The sequence below is a fragment of the Panthera leo genome, chromosome D3 (assembly GCF_018350215.1).
Source record: "Panthera leo isolate Ple1 chromosome D3, P.leo_Ple1_pat1.1, whole genome shotgun sequence".
NCBI lineage: Eukaryota > Metazoa > Chordata > Mammalia > Carnivora > Felidae > Panthera > Panthera leo.
The window spans coordinates 9,710,535-9,730,770 of NC_056690.1; the positions used below are offsets into that span (position 1 = coordinate 9,710,535).

At 43.7% G+C, this 20,236-nt stretch overlaps 2 protein-coding genes across 4 annotated transcripts in view; one reads left to right on the top strand and one right to left on the bottom strand.

Moving 5' to 3' along the window:
• Window positions 1–12,213, bottom strand: part of NAA25 (N-alpha-acetyltransferase 25, NatB auxiliary subunit) — a 78,123-nt gene extending 65,910 nt beyond the window's left edge. For 2 of the 3 annotated variants that reach the window (XM_042911733.1, XM_042911732.1), the window contains exon 1: window positions 12,141–12,213. In XM_042911733.1, coding sequence (XP_042767667.1) covers window positions 12,141–12,198 — 58 coding nt within the window. In that variant the 5' untranslated portion in view covers window positions 12,199–12,213. Of the gene's footprint in view, window positions 1–8,946; window positions 9,602–12,140 lie in introns of those variants that run through there. The other variant, XM_042911734.1, reaches the window with a different exon arrangement.
• LOC122204271 (60S ribosomal protein L6-like) overlaps window positions 1–20,236 on the top strand; it is a 738,693-nt gene that overhangs the window by 458,067 nt on the left and 260,390 nt on the right. The window lies entirely within an intron of this gene.

Below are 20,236 nucleotides of genomic sequence, written 5' to 3' on the forward strand. Positions count from 1 at the left end.
AGAAAATGAGAGGTGCCTGAGTGGCTCAATTGGTTTAGCATGTGACTTCGGCTCAGGTCATTATCTCACGTCTCAGGAGTTCAAGCCCCATGTCTGGCTCTGTGCTGACAGCTCAGAGCCTGGAGCCTGCTTCAGATCTGTGTGTGTGTGTGTGTGTCTGTCTGTCTCTCTCTCAAAAATAAATAAACATTTAAAAACATATAAAAAATAAAACAAAATGAAAAGAAAAGAAGTGTCATAAATGGGAAATGGAGGTAGCTGTCAATTCTAAATACAGAAAGATGACTTAAACACAAGCCAGTTCACAACCTACTACTACTACTACACCAAGTCCCTCTTTGCTCATCAAGGTCCCAAATCAGGGTAGGAGCAGATGAGGCACAGATAACTCAAAATAAGTTATGGATCAACTGCTGGTGAGTTCATGGAGCATCAGTGCCTCTCACCCAGTACTTCTGGGAATGTAAATGGTACACACACCTTGAAAACAGTTTGCCAGGTTCTTCACACACTAAACATACTACTCTGCCTTGAGATCCAGCAATAGTGCTCCTTGGTCTCTACCCAAGTAAGCTGAAAACTTACCTCCACACAAAAGCCTGCACACAAATGTTTATGGCAGCTTTATTCATAACTACCAAGCCTCGGAAGCAGCCAAGATGTCCTTCAATGGGCCAATGGATAATCAAAATGTGGTACATCCATACAATGGAATATTATCCAGCAATACAAAGAAATGAGCTATCAAGGCACAAAAAAACAAGAAGGATCTTCAAAATGCATATTGCTAAGTGAAAGAAGCCAATCTGAGGGGCGCCTGGGTGGCTTCGTCAGTTAAGCGTCTGACTTCAGCTCAGGTCATGGTCTCACAGTCTGTGAGTTCGAGCCCCGCATCGGGCTCTGTGCTGACAGCTCACAGCCTGGAGACTGCTTCAGATTCTGTGTCTCCCTCTCTCTCTCAAAAATAAATAAAACTTGGAAAAAAAAAAAAAAAAGCCAATCTGACAAGGCTACATACTATATGATTCCAACTATAAGGCATTCTAAAGAAGGCAAAAATTATAGAGACAGTGAAACAATCAATGGTTGCCAGAGGCTGGGGGAGAGATGAATGGGTGGAGCACAGGGGATTTTTAAGGCAGGGAAACCATTCTATATGATACCGTAATGATGGATATAGGTCATCATACTTTTGTCAAAACCCACAGAAGGTATGACACAAAGAATGAACCCTAATGTAAATTAGAAAACCATAAACATTAGTTAAAAATAAACTATCCAATATATTGGGGCACCTGGATAGTTCAGTCAGTTAAGCGTCTGACACTTCATCTCAGCTCAGGTCATGATCTCACAGTTCCTAAGTTTGAGCCCTGCATTGGGCTCTGCACTGACAGGGCAGAGCCTGCTTGCAATTCTGTCTCTCCATCTCTCTGCTCCTCCCTGCTTGCACTGTTTCTCTCTCAGAATAAATAAACTTTAAAAAAGAATAATAAACTATCATATTGGCTCAGCAACTGAAACAAAGTACCACACTGAATCAAGATATTAACAACGGGAAACTGGGGGTAGAGGTAGGAGTGTAGGAATATACAGGCACTATACTTTTTCACTCATTTTTCTATAACCCTAAAACTGCTCTAACAAATATAGCATATTAATAAAATATGTGTGCGTGTGTGTGTGTGTGTGTATATGTATATAAAAGGAAAGTGAGAAGTGTTACAAGTGGGAAACAGGGTGGTAGCTGTCAATTCTAAATATAGAAAGATGACTGAACACAGGCCAGTTCGCAATCTACTACCTCTAATAGTACCTCTCTGTCCATCAAGGTCCCAAATCAGCATAGGGACAAAGAAAGCATAAACAACTCAAAATAATCTATGGCCCTGGTGGCCCAGAGTTTCCCAAATAACAGAAATAGACTATCATTTTACCTAATAAATTCAATTTTTCTCCAAAGAATACTTTACTAAAACTGAAAACAATCACATGAACACGAGTTTCCTCTCTTCAGACCTTCTTCCATCCATGTAACACTGATGAGCACCAAGAATGCTTAGGGGAAAAAATTAAGAAGCTTTATACTCTGGGAGCACATGGGTGGCTCAGTTGGTTGGGCGTCCAACTCTTGGTTTCGGCTCAGGTCATGATCTCACAGTTCGTGAGTTCGAACCCCACAATGGGCTCCACGCTGATAGCTGCTTGGGATTCTCTCTCTCCTCCTCTCTGCCCCTCCCCTGATCGTGTGCTCTCTCCCTTTCAAAATAAATAAATACACTTAAAAAAAGAAGAAGCAGCTTTACTCTGCAGGGAAGCTAGAAAGGAAGATCAAAAACTTTCAGGCCTCTGATCAAACACTCAGGTGGACAGACTAAAGAACTAACTAACTAACTAAATAAATGCATACAATCTTGGCCTGAATACCCAAATATCTAACACCAGTTTTCTTAAATAGCTCAGCCAATATGCCACCATTTGTCCTCACAGAATACCTGACAAGAGACATTTCAGCTCAATAAAGGACACTTTCTCTTCCTAAAAACTTGATGCTGATCTCTTTCTGAGTCAGTTCCAAATCACTTCTGATTCATTCCTGCAAGACTCTAGGTTCATAGGGCATACCCTGAAGCCTTCTCCAACAGTAATCAAATGCCCTTGATGAGGGGCACCTGGGTGCTCAGTAGGTTGAGCATCCAACTTCAGCTCAGGTCAGGATCTAGAGGTTTTTGAGCCCCGTATCAGGCTCGCTGCTGTCAGCCTGTCAGGGCAGAGCGCACTTCGGATCTTCTGTCCCCCTCTCTCTGCCCCTCCCCTGCTTGCACTCTCCAAAAAATAAATAAATATTAAAAAATAAAAAATCCTTGATGAGACCCCAGGTCTGAGGATCGGCCCATAAATGGATGAGACCAGAAGTCGGGACTAGAAGGGTGTTCAACTTTTCCCTCAGTCCCTACCTGCCCATGCCCGCTTCTCTGGAAATGATTTCCACTACCTCTGCTGCAGGGGGATGATTAGATGACCATATCTAGAGCTCATAACTACACCAAATGAGGTGGATATTTAACCAAAGGGTAAATCAGGTTTCTCCCTGGTAATCTATAACTGCACCACTGAGTCACAAAGCCAGAGTCAGAAAGCTATAGAGAAACCTCATTTGGAAGGCAATAAATATTCTGACATTACCAGTCACAATTTCCATTTTGAAGGAGCCTTAGGGGATGCAAAGTGGTTGATGGAGAGTGAAGAAAAGGAGTTATCTCTTGCCTCTTCATTTACATAACTTTTATAAAAGAATTTAAAATGTCACTTTATCAAAAGATTGGGAGCAGGGCAGTGCTGATTAACTTAAGCTTGCGGGGAGAGGTCACATCTTGGTGTGGGCCAAGCCAACATGTTGGGCCCTGGGTAAACTGATGAGTAAGGAGGAAAAAACTAGTCTGAAGAACCAAGCTGAAAATAAACACACACAGATAAAAACAAAGATGAAAATCTGGAAAAAAAGCCTTAGATCCTGACAGCTCTCCAGTTTCCATCAGCCCCTGAACACTACATTCCTACACTAAGATCCCACCGGGACTTATAGCAACCTCTTCCTTGAGCTTGTGTCAATGAGTTTCTTCTGCTCCTTGCACCCAAAACAGTTTTAACTAAGACACTCCTCTACATTCAGCCAGTCTGCTGTCACACTCCCCCTTCCTGGATGGTGAGGTGGGAAAAGTCTATTTTCATTCTACATTACTAACTCTGGAATATAAATTATTTAGCCCTTGGAGCTAACAGGCCAATAAATATGATATCCTAAGTCTGTCTTTTTAGTAAGTTGTTTTAAAATTTACTCAAGGGTAACTGTGGTTTTTGACCCTGAGGACTGGTGTTGTTCCCATAATAATAGGAGTTAAGCCGGGGCGCCTGGGCGGCTCAGTTGGTTGAGCAGCCGACTTCAGCTCAGGTTATCTCACATTTCATGAGTTTGAGCCCCACATCGGGCTCTGTGCTGACAGCTCGGAGCCTGGATCCTGCTTCAGATCTGTATCTCCCTCTCTCTCTGCCCCTAACTCACTCGCATTCTCTGTCTTTGTCTCTCTCAAAAGTAAATAAGCATTAAAAAATAATAAAAATTTTAAAAAATAATAAGAGTTAAGCCAAAATCAGCCATTTACAAATCAGGCCTAGGAAACAATAAGATAATGATGCATAAGTGAAAGCAAAGTTTTCAAAGAATGGGTGCCATCCTCAGTGACACGTTTTTTAAGCTGCCCTTGCAGTCAGCACTAGATGACGCAGTGAGAAACCAGACCTGTTCCAATGTTTCCCTTATATTAAGGAGACCGTCTCAGTTCAGTGTTAGCCCATCACTTCTTTAGTATTTTTTTTTTTTTTAAGATTTTCAAGTAATCTCTACACCTAATATGGGGCTTGAACTCACAACCCTAAGATCAAGAGTCACGTCTCCACCAACTGAGGCCGCCAAGAACCCCACTTCTTTAATACTTTCTAATGTTTTTTAATGACGAAGGAAAGACCTCAAACTCAGAGTTTCATAAAGTATCAGAATCTAGTAAAGACTCCAACACCATTGTATTGTTTTCATCTTACTTATTTTGTGGCTTTTTTTTCTCAGCACAAGCGACAGGTCCTCCATTAAGGATAATGATATACATTATTTTTAAATAACTTTAAGTCAGGGGCGCCTGGGTGGCTCAGTCAGTTAAGCCTCTGACTTCAGCTCAGGTCATGATCTAGATAGAGGTCTGTGCGTTTGAGCTCCACCTCGGGCTCTGTGCTGACAGCTCAGAGCCTGGAGCCTGCTTCACATTCTGTCTCCCTCTCTCTCTGTCCTTCTCCTGCTTGTGCTGTCTTGCTCTGTCTCTCAAAAATAAATAAATGTTAAAAAAATTTTAATAACTTTAAGTTAAAAATCAACTTAGAAAAAACTATTAAATACATAATAGTATAGATAATACTATAATAGAGCTGGAATCATCAAATGGGGTAGAAAAATGAAACAAATTTGGGAAACAAGGAGTCAAATCATTGGCAAGAGACTATCAAAAAGACTATCAAAGATATTGCTCCAATTTAGAAAAAAAGACTGAATACAACATAACTCCATCGTTTTTTCTTCAGTTTATTTATTTTGAGAAAGTGCAAGCACGAGTGGGGAGAGGTAAGAGAGGTAAGACAGAATCCCAAGTAAGCTCCGCACTGTCAGCATGAGCCCAATGTGGGCCTCGATCCCATGAACCAGGAGATCATGACCTGAACCAGAACCAAGAGTCAGATAACCAACTGAGTCACTCAAGGCACCTAAACATAGCCCCACCTTTAAATTACAATGTCCTTGGGGGCACCTGGGTGGCTCAGTTGGTTAAGTGCCTAACTTCAGCTCAGATCATGATCTCGCAGTCCATGGGTCTGAACCCCGCATCGGGCTCTGTGCTGACGGCTCAGAGCCTGGAGCCTGCTTCAGATTCTCTCCCTCTCTCTCTGCCCCTCCCCCACTCATGCTCTCTCTCTCTCTCTCTCTCTCTCTCTCTCAGAAATAAACATTAATAAAATAATTAATTAATTCCAATGTCCTTTGCTTAAAATCCTGAATGTTTTAGGATAGAAGACTTGCTTTTACCAAGAGTACAAATTGTAGGTGAAACATTCCTTCAGTCAACAAACTTTTGTTAAATATGTACTAAGTGCAAGACTGCAGGAAAGGTTAAATTTAAAAATGAACGACGCGGGTGCCTGGGTGGCTCAGTCAGTTAAGCGTCCGACTTCAGCTCAGGTCATGATCTCACAGTTCAGAAGTTAGAGCCCCACATCGGGCTCTGCACTAACAACATGGGGCCTGCTAGGGATTCTCTCTCCCTCTCTCTCTGCCCCTCCCTGACTCATGCTTTCTCTCTCAAAATAAACTTAAATTTTAAAAAATAAATAAAAATGAATAATAGCTCCTGATTACCTCACAGTCTACATTTGCCCCCCCCCCCCCCTTTTAGCCTATTTCTCCCAATCTTTTTAGGGGCATCTGCCTGGCTCAGTTGGTAGAGCATGTGATTCTTGATCCCAGGGTCATGAGTTCAAGTCTCATGCTGGGTGTGGACCCTACCTAATTAAAAAAAGGTGGGGGGACTATCCTTTTAAAATGCAAGCCTGATCACCCCACTCTCCTGGTTAATCTCTTTGGTGCTTCTCACTGTCTTTAAAACAAATTTCAAAATTCTTTTTTTTAATTTTTTAACATTTATTTTTTGAGAGACAGAGAGACAGAGCATGAGCAGGAGAGGGGCAGAGAGAGGGGCAGTCATAGATTCCGAAGCAGACTTCAGGCTCCGAGCTGTCAGCACAGAGCCCAACACAGGGCTCAAACTCCCAAACCGCAAGATCACGACCTGAACTGAAGTCGGATGCTTAACCGACTGAGCCACCCAGGAGAACCACAAACTTCAAAATTCTTAAAAGAGCTTACAATGCTGAGTTTGTCTACCCATGTAGCCTCATCTCACCAATCTCTACACTGCTACACTCACTGCCTGACTAACCTCTACTCTTCTTAAAATGTCACTTCCACAGAGAACCTGTTCTTGTCTTGTCCCCAATGGCTGAGATGCACATTTGTATGCACTCATGGGAACCTATATTGTTCCTTCAAAGCCCTTAACACAAATGTATTGATTATGTGTAACATTATCTTTTAAAACTCTATTGAAAAAAACAAAACTGTTGAAACCACAAGCTTCTTGAAAGCTGAAACCATGTCTATGCTGTGCTATTCGGTACTCACTCACTCCCCGAATCTACATTGTGCCTAGCACATATTGGGCTCTCAATAAATAAGCTGAATGAAGAAAGGAATACATAAATTAACAAACTGCATGGGGTGGGGGGGGGGGGGGAGAGAAAAAGACAATCTTCTAGAAATTGAGGTAATGTATCAGGGAAATGAGAGATATATGCATGCAAAGTGACCACAACAGGAAGTTCAAAGAACCAAGTATTAGCGATGGCTTCATTCTATTAAAAGTTTTTGCAAAATCTTGCTGCACACCACTAGCATGGAGCCTGATGTGGCGCTCAAACCTATGAACCATGAGACCTGAACCAAAATCCAGTCAGATGCTTAACCGACTGAGTCACCCAGGCACCCCTCAACTAATTTTTTAAATAACAAAAATTGTGCAAGTGATGGTAAAAAAAAAAAAAAAAAAATCCAAATAGTTCATAAGAGCATAACATGAAAAGCATTAGTCTATAAATCTTGCCCTATGCTTTATGTTCTACTCTATGTATTCTTTTAAGAATTTTCTGTGCAGGGGAGCCTGGGTGGCTCATCAGTTAAGTGTCTGACTTCAGCTCAGGTCATGATCTCATGGTTCGCAGGTTCAAGCCCCCATGTCAGGCTCTGTGCTGACAGCTCAGAGCCTGAAGCCTGCTTCCAATTCTGTGTCTCTCTGTCTCTCTCTCTGCCCCTCTCCCACCTCTTCTCAAAAATACATAAATGTTAAAAAAAAAAAAAAAAAGAATTTTCTGTGCATTAAAACTTTTTCATGTTTGTTTGAGAGAGAGCACATGAAAAGGAGAGGGGTGCAGAGAGAATCCCAAGTGGGCTCTGTGCTGATAGCTGAAATCAAGAGTCAGTTGTTTAACCAACTGAGCCACCTGAGAGCCCCTGTGCATTAAAATCTTTAAGTCTAAAATGCTTTTAGAGGGGCATCTGGCTGGCTCAGTCAGTTGAGCATCTGACTTCAGCTCAGGTCATAATCTCGAGATTCCCAAGTTGGAGCCCCGTGTCAGCACAGAGCCCACTTCAGATCCTCTGTTCCCCCCTCTCTCTGCCCCCCCCCCACTTGCCTGCACGCATACTCTCACTCTCTCTCTCTTTCTCTCTCAAAAATAAATATTTAAGAAAATGAATTAATTAAAATTTTTTAATATTTAATTTTTTTAACATTTATTCATTTTTGAGAGAGAGACAGAACATGAGTGGGGGAGGGGCAGAGAGAATGGGAGAGACAGAATCCAAAGCAGGCTCCAGGCTCTGACCTGTCAGCACAGAGCCCTATGCAGGGCTTGAACTCACACACCGCGAGATCATGACCTGAGCCGAAATCTGACGCCCAACCGACTGAGCCACCCAGGCGCCCCATGAATTAATTAAATTAAATGAAATTAAATCCTTTTAGAATGCAGAGATCTAAGTCAGAGCTTTTTAAATGGTCATAATAATTTCCAAACAGAAGAAAAGAGGTTGTGCCAAGTGACTCTTCCACAAAAAGGCAAGATGGTCTTCAGTCCCCAAGATGCCCTGCCATTCCTGGGGGAAAACAGGACACAACTCGCGAGCTAACAATGCCCAACAGAAGATTCAGAATAAATACCACATTCGACTGAGGACTCAGGAGCATTTACTAACGAACTACAGCAGAATAATTACCTGGAGTTGGCCAGGCACCAAAGGGAAACGTGGTAACTCACCAAAGAAGTGATTTTCATTCAGGAAACACAGCTAGGAAGTATATTATACCTGATCCAGACTACAGCAAGACTGGAAGCCAGTAGGACAGATTAGAACAAAAGATATTGCACCCAGAAAGTAAATATAAATGTGTATGTGCATTCAAAGGATATGGGAAATTTTTTTTCTTTGAAACTTCCCTATTTTGCAATTGCTGACCTAGTAATTCCTGATTTCTACACAAATTTATGACGTGCCATACATGACCATCACTTCCACCCCACTTGTTCCCCTAACCACTAAAAACAGTTTAAAATTAATAATAATGGTACAAGAAAGCACTGGGGCTCACCAAGTCACATGAGAATACAAAATCTGTGAAAAACCACACAGCACAGGAGAGTAATTTTAGCAAAAGAAAAACGAATAAAATAGGTGCTCTAGTAAGGTCAGGGGTGGTTTTCAAACACCAAAAATACAATACCTAAACTTACCAATTTATGAGTAATGAGATGCACTCTGAAGATGTTTCAACTAATGAAATTTCTGAAAACTTATTCCAAACCTAGACACTGAAAATATAATTTTAACCCACATCTCAACCGACCACAATTTCACAGTTAATCACCCATACAGCCCTGTCCACTTTTACCCTAAACAGTATTCAGCAAGAGCTGAGGTCACAGGCAAGTTTCCAACAGTTGTAAAATGCTAAAACGTTGGCAGTATAAAAGATAGTGATGCTGCTAATTCTGAACTCAGTGAAGAACTGGGCTCTCAGTGACAATGCCTATGTTCAAATCCTAGATCTGCAACTTAATAACTGCGACTCTGAGCAAGTTAATCTCTGACCTTTAGTTTACCACTATAATTACAATAATCTTACTACCTAATAGGACAGTTAGCATACAAATAAGCACTCAATTAATCCTGACAGTTGTTGAACTTCTGACTGATGGACAAGCACTATGTATCAAGCATAAGCTTTTCATTTACCAGCTAATAAACCTCTGAATTCAAGGAACAAGAGTGGTTAGGGACTAATATATTTAAACACAAAAGCAGGGGCTGTCCAAAGTCTGGAAGTCAAAAGTCAAAAGTGCTGAAGACAAGGGACAGTTGGTAACCTCTCTTTTCCTATTCCTGCCAGTTTATATTAATTGCTTTGGAATTCTTTTTTTTTTTTTTTTTTAATTTTTTTTAATGTTTATTTTTGAGAGAGAGAGAGCATGCGAGCAGGGGAAGGGCAGAGGAAGGGGAAGACACAGAATCAGGTTCCAGGCTGAGCTGTCAGCAAAGAGCCCGATGGCGGGGCTCGAACTCACAAACAGTGAGATCATGACCTGAGCCGAAGTCAGACGCTCAACCGATTGAGCCACGCAGGCGCCCCAATTGCTCTGGAATTCTTAAAGAAAGCTTCTTCTAATCCTCTCCCATGTAACTATAACAAAAGCTACATAATTCCAGCTTCAGTTTGGAAAATATGACCTGTCACTTCTGGTTAACATATCCTAATGGTTAGCAACGCAAAATGGACATGGTGTATCTTACTGGGTAGTTCAAAACACTGTTATTTCTAAATAACTTATGGGACACCAAAAGCATTTTCTTTGGGCCTCAACAACAATTTTTGAAATCCAATTATTTTTAAAAGTACTGAATCTTTTTTAGTTTAAAGGTGGGAGGTGGGGGTGGGGGAGGGTGCTGACTGTTAAGTAGGAAGAGCATGTGATTCTTGATCTTGGGGTTGTGAGTTTGAGCCCCATGATGGGTGTAGAGATTACTTAAATAAATAAATAAAACTTAAAAAAAAAAAAAAAAAGTCTGGGGCGCCCGCGGGTGGCTCAGTCAGGTTGAGCATCCAACTCTTGACTTCGGCTCAGGTCATGATCTCATGATTTGAGTCTGAGCCCTACGTTTCGGGCTCTGTGCTAACGGTCCAGAGCCTGCTTGGGATTCTCCCTCTCCTCTCTCAAAAATAAATAAATAAACTTAAAAAAAAAAAAAAAAAAAGTCCACAGGCAGCTGCTGCTGCATAGACTTTTAATAAGCCAGAAATTGTGAGCCCTGCCTGGACTCAGTTCCTATCTTCAATCACCTCATTTCAACCCTGCCCTCTGAATGAATATACATATACCGGAGGGTATGATACCATGCACCAACGGGAAACTGCTGCAAACAGAGTCCTATCTCTGCCACTCGCCACCTGTGTGACTTTTGGCAGGTCAGTGTCTTCAGCTCAAAGTGAGGTACCTTCTAGCAGTGGTTAAGAGAGTGAGCCTAGGACAGCCCACAGCAGTTCAGATCCTAGCTGCATCAAATGTGACCTGAATAACCTTAGGCAAATAATGACACATCAACAATGCCCCATCTTCCTCATCTGTGGGGAAAAGGGGGGAGGGGCATTGTGGGACTGGAAAAAACTACCCACCTCATAAGAATGCGTACAAATTAAATGAGATAACCCATATGAAGGGCCGATGACAGAGAATGACATAATTACCCGTCTATACACATCAGCTATTATTTCCCATCTCACAGGATTGCTGCTAGAATCAGATCAGATGTGAGAGTAAAGCAGCATAGAAATTATAAAAGCAGGACCAACTGTGCCAGAAATAAAGCTGCCCCCCTCCCCGAGAAACCTTGAATGATCTCAGCCATGGGGAGAAACCTCCATTCAGTTAACACCTACACTATAGACGCGAGGTCTAGTTTGGCAATACCACTGACCTTGAAGCCTTCCTCACCATTAACTGAGACCAGCCATCTATGAGAAGAGCTGCAAAAAGGGCCCCTGCCCAATTACAGAACTCGGTTACTGAAAAGGCATTTCCCCTGACTCAAATCTGCCGATTTTTCCCAACCGGGGTATCAGAATGACTTCAAGGTCTGCAAGCCTGCGGGGCTGAGGTAGTAAGCGTTACGGAGGGGGATCCACTTAGCAAGCAGAAGGCAAGCTGCAGAGAAAACCAGAGAAGCTGCAGAAAGGAAAAGCCCTGCAGCAGCCCTGCATGCCCCTCTGACACGAGTTATCACAGTCTTCTCACCGTTATTTTGGGCCCAAGACCCCTCCCTAAGCCCCGCCGCTGCCTCCCACGTGCGCCCAGAGCAGCTGTTTCTCCACCAAAGAGCCCTGGATAGGGAGCCTCGAAGCCGGGCCTGCTCCAGACTCGATCGGGGTGACCTTGCGTCAGCCCCTTCCCCTCGTTGGACCTGTTTCTCCGTGTGCATCGAGCACCGCTAGTCACAACCCCCTAAGCCCGCTTCCCGTAAGTAAAAAGTCTTTAGTGAGGAATTTTCCCTCAAGCAGAACGTCGCACCCTCACGCCGGAGCCAGCTTCCACCTGGCTCGGGATCCACCTGAGATCTTGGGTCTTCCTTGGCACAACGCAGCCTACGGGCAGCGCAGGTCTCTGTGAGAGTAAGTCCCTCACAGAGCCTGCATGCCGGGCCATCTCCGCTGACCTGCCGCCGTCTGGACCACGCCGCTGCCACCGTACGGCTTAGGAAGGCCCGGCCGGCGCCTACGCGAGGCCCGTGGCTGCGGCCTAGAGGCCCGCGCGGTCCGTCCCCAGCGCCCTACAGCTCCGCGCCCGCCCCCTCCGCGCCCCTCCTGGACCTTTGCCCCGGCCTCAACAGCCCTCGATACGTCCGGCCAACTACCGGGCTGGCCCCAGGCACTCACCGTAAATGGGCCGGAGGCGCCTGTCGTTAGGGTCCTGCACATGGCCCCGCGTCGCCATGATGACAAGCGCAGAACCGCAGTGCGCACGCGTGGGGCAGGCCCCCGGGAAGGGGCTGTTAAAGGGCCAGCGCCGATCTCGCTCTTCTATCGCGATAGTCGCGGGGCTGCGACAAAAGGCGCCTGCGCGGAAAGGGAAGCCCCACCCCCACCCCCTATCCCCCACCCGCGGATCCCTGTGGGTACCGCAGTGCTGTCTTCTGTAGGAAACTTTTCTCAATTGTGCTGATGGAATCAACCTGGCTGGAAGAAGCAGCTATTCGTGTTGAAATCCCTTCCGAGTCAAGTACTGAGTAGTGAGGAAAGGATAGGAAAACTCTTGATCAGAGTTGGGGCTCGGCTGCTCCTGCTTGTCGTATTTATCCTCTGTACCCGAAGGAGGAACAGTTAGACTCGTCTGAGTAATTGTTGGGGAACCGGGAACTCCTCTGGGTGAGTGACCCAGGGGACAGTAGGGGAAGGGGGTGATCAGGGGCGCCTGGCTGGCTCAGTCCGGTAGAGCATGCGACTCTTGATCTGGGGCGAGGGGGTGGGATTGGGAGTTCAAGACCCACGTTGGGCACCGAGCTGACTTAAAAAAAAAAAAAAAAAAAAAGGGAGGGGGCCTATCAACAGTAAAAATCTGCCTGAGAAGTTCAAGATCCTTTCATCCCTCGCATGGGGCTCAGCCAGCTAAGAAGCGTCCTAGATTAATAGTAAACCAATCGGTTTGTCAATTGCACCTTAATAAAACTGGAGGGAAACAGTAATTCAAATCATACAATACATAGTTACTGACTGCCTATCATGTGCCACCTTCTGTTTTAGGCACGGAAGCTACATCAGTAAATAGACAAAGATTTCATGGAGCTTTACTTGTAGTGGAAGAGACACAAATAAAATAGTATATTAGGTGGTGATGAATGAGTCTGAGAAAAAACAGGGACTGGGGAGTGGAAGTGGGAGACATTTTTTTATGTGTATAATGTGGTCAGGGAAAGCCTAGCTGAAAAAGTGACAATTGTCAAAGACTGGGAGCGGGAGGGGCTCCTCGGTGGCTCAGTTGGTTGAGCGACCAATTTTTTTTTTAAGTTTATTTATTTATTTTGAGATAGAGAGGAGAGGGGCAGAGAGACATAGAGACTCAAGCAGGTTCCACACTGTCAGCACAGAACCCGATGCTGCCTGGAACCCACAGTCGGTGAGATCATGACCCAAGCTGAAATCAAGAGTCAGACACTTAACTGACTGAGTGACCCAGGCACCCCTTGAGCAACCAACTCTTGATTTCAGCTGGGGTCATGATCCCATGGTTCATGGGTTCGAGCCCCACATCCAACTCTGCATTGACAGAGCAGAGCCTGCTTGGAAGTTTCTCCCTTTCGTTCTGGCCCTTCCCCATTCTCTCTCTCTCTCTCTCTCTCTCTCTCTCTCTCTCTCTCAAAAATAAATAAATATTTAAAAGCCTTGGAGTGGGGGGCACCTGGGTGGCTCAGTCTGTTAAGTGTCCAACTTCAGCTCAGGTCATGATCTCACCGTCAAGAGTTCCAGCCCCGCGTGGGGCTCTGTGCTGACAGTTCAGAGCCTGGAGCCTGCTTCGGATTCTGTCTCTCTCTCTGCCCTACCCCCACTTGTGCGCTCTCTCTCTCTCTCTCTCTCAAAAATGAATAAACGTTAAAAAAAATTTTTTTTAAAGACTTGGAGTGGGAGAGGGAGGGAGCCACTTAGGTGTGCCAAGCTCATTAGGGTCATAACTTAATGCCACACTAGTCACTATGATTCAAACTCAGGTCTTTCTGAGTAGAGTCAGCCCCTGCACTACAGCTGGGGTTGACCCCTTCTACTGGTGTTCCTTCCCTCTCCCTTTCTGGGCTTTTTAGTGTCCAAGGAAATGATTCTTCAACTTCAGTGCATATCAGAATCCCTTGGGGAACTTGATAAACATTTCCTGGATTCTACTCCCAGAGGTTCTAATTCAATCTGAGGACCACTCTTTGAAAAATACCAATTAAAGGATATAGATCAAAAGTCATTATTTACTTTTTTTTTTTTGAAAGATTTTATTTTTAAGTAAACTGTACACCCAGTGTGGGGCTCGAACTTAAAACCCTGAGATCCAGGGATGCCTGGGTGGCTCAGTCGGTTAAGCACCAGACTTTGGCTCCGGTCATGATCTCATGGTTCGTGGATTCGAGCCCCGTGTCCGGCTCTGGGCTGACAGCTCAGAGCCTGGAGCCTAATTTGGATTCTTTGTCTCCCTCTCTCTCTTTGCCCCTTCTTGGCTCACTCTGTCTCTCTCTCTCTCTCAAAAATAAATAAACATTAAAAATTTTTTAAAAATAAAATAAAATAAAATTCAATTAAAAAAAGCCCTGAGATCAATAGCCACACACTTTACTGACAACCCACAGGTGCCCTTCAAAAGTCTCTAGAATCCACCATAACAGCAAGTTAACAATTGCTATTAAATTTATTTATTTTTTTTAATGTTTATTTCTTTTTGAGAGAGTGTAAGCTGGGGCGGGGGGAGGGGGTGGTTAACAGAGGATCTGAAGCGAGCTCTGCACTGAAAGCGACAAGCACCTTGTGGGGCTTGAACTCCTGAACCTCGAGTCATGACCTGAGCCGAAGTTGGATGCTGAACCGAATAAACCACCCAGGCACCCCACGACGATTGCTATTAAAATTTAAATATACATGCCTAGAAAAAAAACCTAATGATAATAGTAACAATAATAATAGTGTGAATTTATTGAGCACTTATGTGCCAGAGACTGTGCTAAGCTCTTTCACATGTATCTTCTCATTTCACTCTTACAAACTGGTGGAATAGGTATCATTTTGATATTCATTTTAAAATGAGAATTTGGTGGGCACCTGGGTGGTTCAGTCGGTTGAGTGTCTGACTCTTGGTTTCAGCTCAGATCCTGAGCTCGTGGTTTGTGAGATCAAGCCCCGAGTTGGGTTCATGCTGACAGTGTGGAGCCTGCTTGGGATTCTCTCTCTCTACCTCTCCCCTGCTCTCTCTCTTTCTCAAAATAAAAATAAACATTAAAAAAGGTGCTAATTTTTTTTTTTAATTTAAAAAAAAATAATAGGGGCGCCTGGGTGGCTCAGTCGGTTGAGCGTCCAACTTCAACTCAGGTCATGATCTCACGGTCTGTGGGTTCAAGCCCCGCGTCAGGCTCTGTGCTGACAGCTCAGAGCCTGGAGCCTGCTTCTGATCCTGTGTCTCCCTCTCTCTCTGCCTCTCCCACACTGTCACTTTGTCTCACTCTGTCTCTCAAAAATAAACATGTAAAAAAAAAATTTTTTTTATAATAATAATAAAATGAGAATTGGTGAGGAAGAAATGAAAAATTTGGAACATAGAGATATTAGATAGTTTGCCCAAGGTCACACAGTAAGTCTGGTGAAATCCACACTCTGGAATTACTAATCTCCAAAGAGTTAAGTACAGAAAAGGAAAAATAATAACTTCACAGTTAAGAAACCTGGTAAAAACTACCTTAACTAAGTGATCAAAGTTAACATTACCAGTAATAATTCATGTTCATATCATATACCTTCAATATGAGATGATGAGAAAGGAACTTCACTTCTGTAGAATTTTTGCAGGAAACCCATAACCTCAGAGTAATCATGAGGAAAACATTTAACAAATCTAATTTGAGTGACATTCTACAAGATATCTGACCAGTACTCTTCAAAACTGTCAAGGTCATGAAAACTAAGGAAACAGAAAAACTCACAGGTCAGAGGAACCTAAGGAGACATGCCAACTAAAGTAATGTGAGATCCTGGGACAGAAAAAGGGCATTAGTGGAAAAACAGTTGAAATTCAAATAAAGTCTAGAGTTGAGTTAACAGTTTGTGCTAATGTCGGCCTCTTGTACACTGGTAATGTAAGATGTTAACATTAATGAACACTGAAAAAAAAACTGAGCAAGGAGTATATAAACTTTACCATCTTTTCAACTTTTCTGTAAATCTAAAATTACTACAAAATAAAAGATGTTTTTTTAAGCAATCTCTATGCCCAATGTGAGGCTTGCACTCACAACCCTGAGATCAAGTGTCACATGCTCTACTGAGTGAGCCAGTCAGGCACCCCACAAAATATTTTAAATGCACCATTTTTTAATGTTTTATTTATTTGTGTGTGTGTAAGAGAGAGAGAGAGAGAGAGCAAGCAGGGAAGGGACAGAGAGCGAGGGGGACAGAGGATCCAAAGCAGGCTCTGTGCTGACAGCAGTGAGCCTGATGCGGGGCTCGAACTCATTAACCGTGAGATTATGACTTGAGCCAAAGTCGATCGCTCAACCAACTGAACCACCCAGGTGCCCCGTAAATGCATCATCTTTAATAATTGAGGAGAGCTATTTATTCAAAACCAAATGTATGAGAAACTCTCGACCTAACTGTATCCCAAGGCTAGCTGAAAGAGAAAATTCCAGTAGCAAGTGCATAGAGAAAGTCTTACTGAGAATGGGAGGCTCTCAAACAAAGATAAAGTCTGTGATCTGTGTGGAAAATCATTCCTAATGCTGAGGAGGCTTTAAAATACTCCAGGTAGGGGTGCCTGGCCGGCTCAGTCAGTGGAGTGTGTGAGTCTTGATCTCTGGGTTGTAAGTTTGAACCCCATGTTGGGTGTAGAGATTATTTAAAAATAAAAATCTTTTTTTAGGGGTGCCTGGGTGGCTCAGTCGGTTAAGCATGCGACTTCAGCTCAGGTCACGATCTCGCGGTCCGTGAGTTCGAGCCCCGCGTCGGGCTCTGGGCTGATGGCTCAGAGCCTGGAGCCTGCTTCCGATTCTGTGTCTCCCTCTCTCTCTGCCCCTCCCCTGTTCATGCTCTGTCTCTCTCTGTCCCAAAAATAAATAAACTTTAAAAAAAAAATTTTTTTTTTAAATCTTTTTTTAATGTTTATTTGTTTTTGAGAGAGAGAGAGAGAGACCAAGGGAGGGGCAGAAAGAGGGAGAGAGAATCCCAAGCAGGCTCCTCACTGTCAGTGCAGAGCCTGACGTGGGGCTCAAACTCACAAACTGCCAGATCATGACCTGAGCTGAATTGAGAGTTCAACGCTTAACCAACTGAGCCACTCAGGTGCCCCCAAAATAAAAATCTTTTAAAAAAATAAATAAATAAAATACTGCAGATAGGTTGGCATTATGGGTATGTGATTTTTTCCTAGGTCAGTGTGGTCCCCCATTAGCAGTATCAGCAGCACCTGGGAACTTGTTAGAAATGCAAATTCTGGGGCATCTGGGTGGCTCAGTCTGTTGAGCTTCCGACTTCAGCTCAGGTCATGATCTTGTGGTCTTTGAATTCGAGCCCCATGTCAGGCTCTGAGCTGTCATCACAGTTCAGAGCCTGGAGCCTGCTTCAGATTCTGTGTCTCCCTCTCTGTCTGCCCCTCCCCTGCGCACGCTCTGTTTCTGTCTCTCTAAAAAAATAAATAAATAAACATTAAAAAAAAAAAAAAAGAGGGGCACCTGGGTGGCTCAGTCAGTTGAGCATCTGACTTCGGCTCAGGTCACGATCTCATGGTTTGTGAGTTCAAGCTCCGCATCAGGCTCTGTGCTGACAGCTTGGAGCCTGGAGCCTGCTTCAGATCTGTGTCTCCCTCTTTCTCTGCCCTCCCTTACTCACCTTGTCCCTCTCTCTCAAAAAAATAAATAAACATTTTAAAAAAAGAGAAAGAAATATAAATTCTTAGGCACTGCCCCGGACCTACTGAATCAGAAACTCTATGAGTGGGGCCCAGCCATCTGTGTTGTTATAAATCCTCTAGTGATTCGGATCCAGACAAAAGTTGAATTCTTTGGCTTTAGATCAGAGGTAGGCAGACTATGACCAATAGGCCAAATCTAGCTTTCTACCAGTTATTGTACAACCTGTAAGCTAAGAATGGTTTTAACTATTTATTATTTTTTTTTAATTTGAGAGAGAGCATGAGCAAGGGGGAGAGGAGGAGAGAGAGAGAGAGAGAGAGAGAGAGAGAGAGAAAGTCTCAAGCATGTTCCATGCTCTGCGTGGAGCCTGACACTGGGCTCGATCCCATGACTCTGGGATCATGACCTAAGCCGACATCGAGTCAGACACTCAACCGACTGGCCCACCCAGGTGCTTTGGTTTTTACATTTCTTAATGGCTGGGAATAATATCAACAGAAGAATAATACTTCATAACGTGAAAATTGTATAAAATCCAAAGGTCAATGTCCATAAAGAAAATTCTGTAGAACACAGACACATCTATTTATTTATGTATTGTCTATAGCTGCTTTGGTGCTACAAAAGCAGAGTTGAGTAGTTGCAACAGTGACCCAACAAGGCTAAAACATTTTCTATCTGGTCCTTTACAGAATAAGTTTGTTGAACCCTGATCTAGAGTAATGAAAGAAATTTAAATACTCCCAGGATAGAATGTCAGGTAAAATAAAATGCAGTATTTGGGAGTATTAATACTAAAATTATATTCATTGTTTGTCTGAAATTTATGTTTAGCCAGATATCCTATATTTTTATTTGCTAAATCTGGCAACCCTATCCCAAGGAGGAATCCATGCTCCCCAAATCATGCTAACCAGCAAGAGTGGAGGGTGAGAGCCTAGGTAAACTGACTGCAGGATTATTCTGAGATGATTTGGCCAGGTAGGACCAGGCTGAGGTTGGGCTTGGAAAGGAGAGAGGAGGGAGGAGGGCTGGGGCTCATCTTTGGTGTAAATGAAAGAGCTGGTGAGTCACCTGCATTTTAAGAATTTCCCAGAATGGAAAAATACAGCACCTTCAAGTAGGGGCACATATGAGGCTTCTGGCCAGGACTGCGGTTACTCAGATACATTCTCAGATTACCTTTGTTGGCCTTGCCCCAGAAGCACACTGTCAGGCTCAGTACCCTGTTCCCTGCACTTGGCAAAGCCAGGGCGTTATGGACCTCTCAGACCGAGGCCTCTAGATCCTTGAGTCACTGTTCTGGGTGGAATGTGTTTCCCTCCACCCCAAAAGCCTCTTTGGCATCCAAGTGGGATGAATTGGCCTTTCTTATTTCCCATTCCTACCCCATGTCCTCAGCACCTAAGGCTGAAGCAGTGACGTGGCTCTGGGCTTGTCCTTACCTGCTCCTGCCTGAGAGGCAGCCTCCACACCCTTTGACAGACCTAAATCATTTCAGGTAACAAAGGAGATGACCCCCACGGGAGCCAAAAGCCCATCTTTTGTGCTGTACAAGTTGGAACTCAAAATTTTTAGAGCCAACGTTACATTATGGGGAAATGCTTGGCATACAGCAGGTGCTCATTCAATGGTAGTTTCCATTTTCTTGACTTAGAAAAAGGGGGTACGCCCTTCATTCTTGTCATATTTGGTGGCAGATTTGCTCTGGTGAGAAACTCTTGTTTAAGGGCATGAGACACATAAGTGTGTTGTGCCTGAAAGCTGGGTGACACGGCATGGGGGACTGGTTGGACTGGTTGTGGGTGTCTCCACCCAATGACTTTTCTAATTTTTCTTTGTTTTTATTTTCCCATCTGGATGGATATGTTACTTTCCTTTTTTAGGTTTATTTATTTATTTTTTAGTAATCTCTGCACCCACCGTGGGGCTTGAACTCACAACCCAGAAATTAAGAGTCACATGCTGTTCCGACTAAGCCAGCCAGGTGCCCCTTGATGGATATGTTTCAATACCTAATCCTAATCCTTCATGGAATAAAAGTGATATATTTCAGTTTTCACAGTTGATTCCCTGCACTTTGACAGTAGAGTAAAACGGCAATTCTGGCTCTGAAATCAAACAGGCTTGGGTCCAAACACTTACTTAGCATAAAAAAGCCAAAAGTACAAAGCAGGCACAGAATTAAAGGTAGAGTTCAAGACAAAGAAACACAGAACCTGGAGATAAGAGTTGGGAGAACCAGGGTCATGGTCTTGGTTAGGCCGTAATTCGCAGTATAACCCTGGGCCTCACTCATTTTCCTCATCAGGAAAAGAAAGGATTGGTCTGAGGCCTCCTAGCTCTTTAATCCATCCCAGCACTTCCAATTCTGTCCACCAGGGG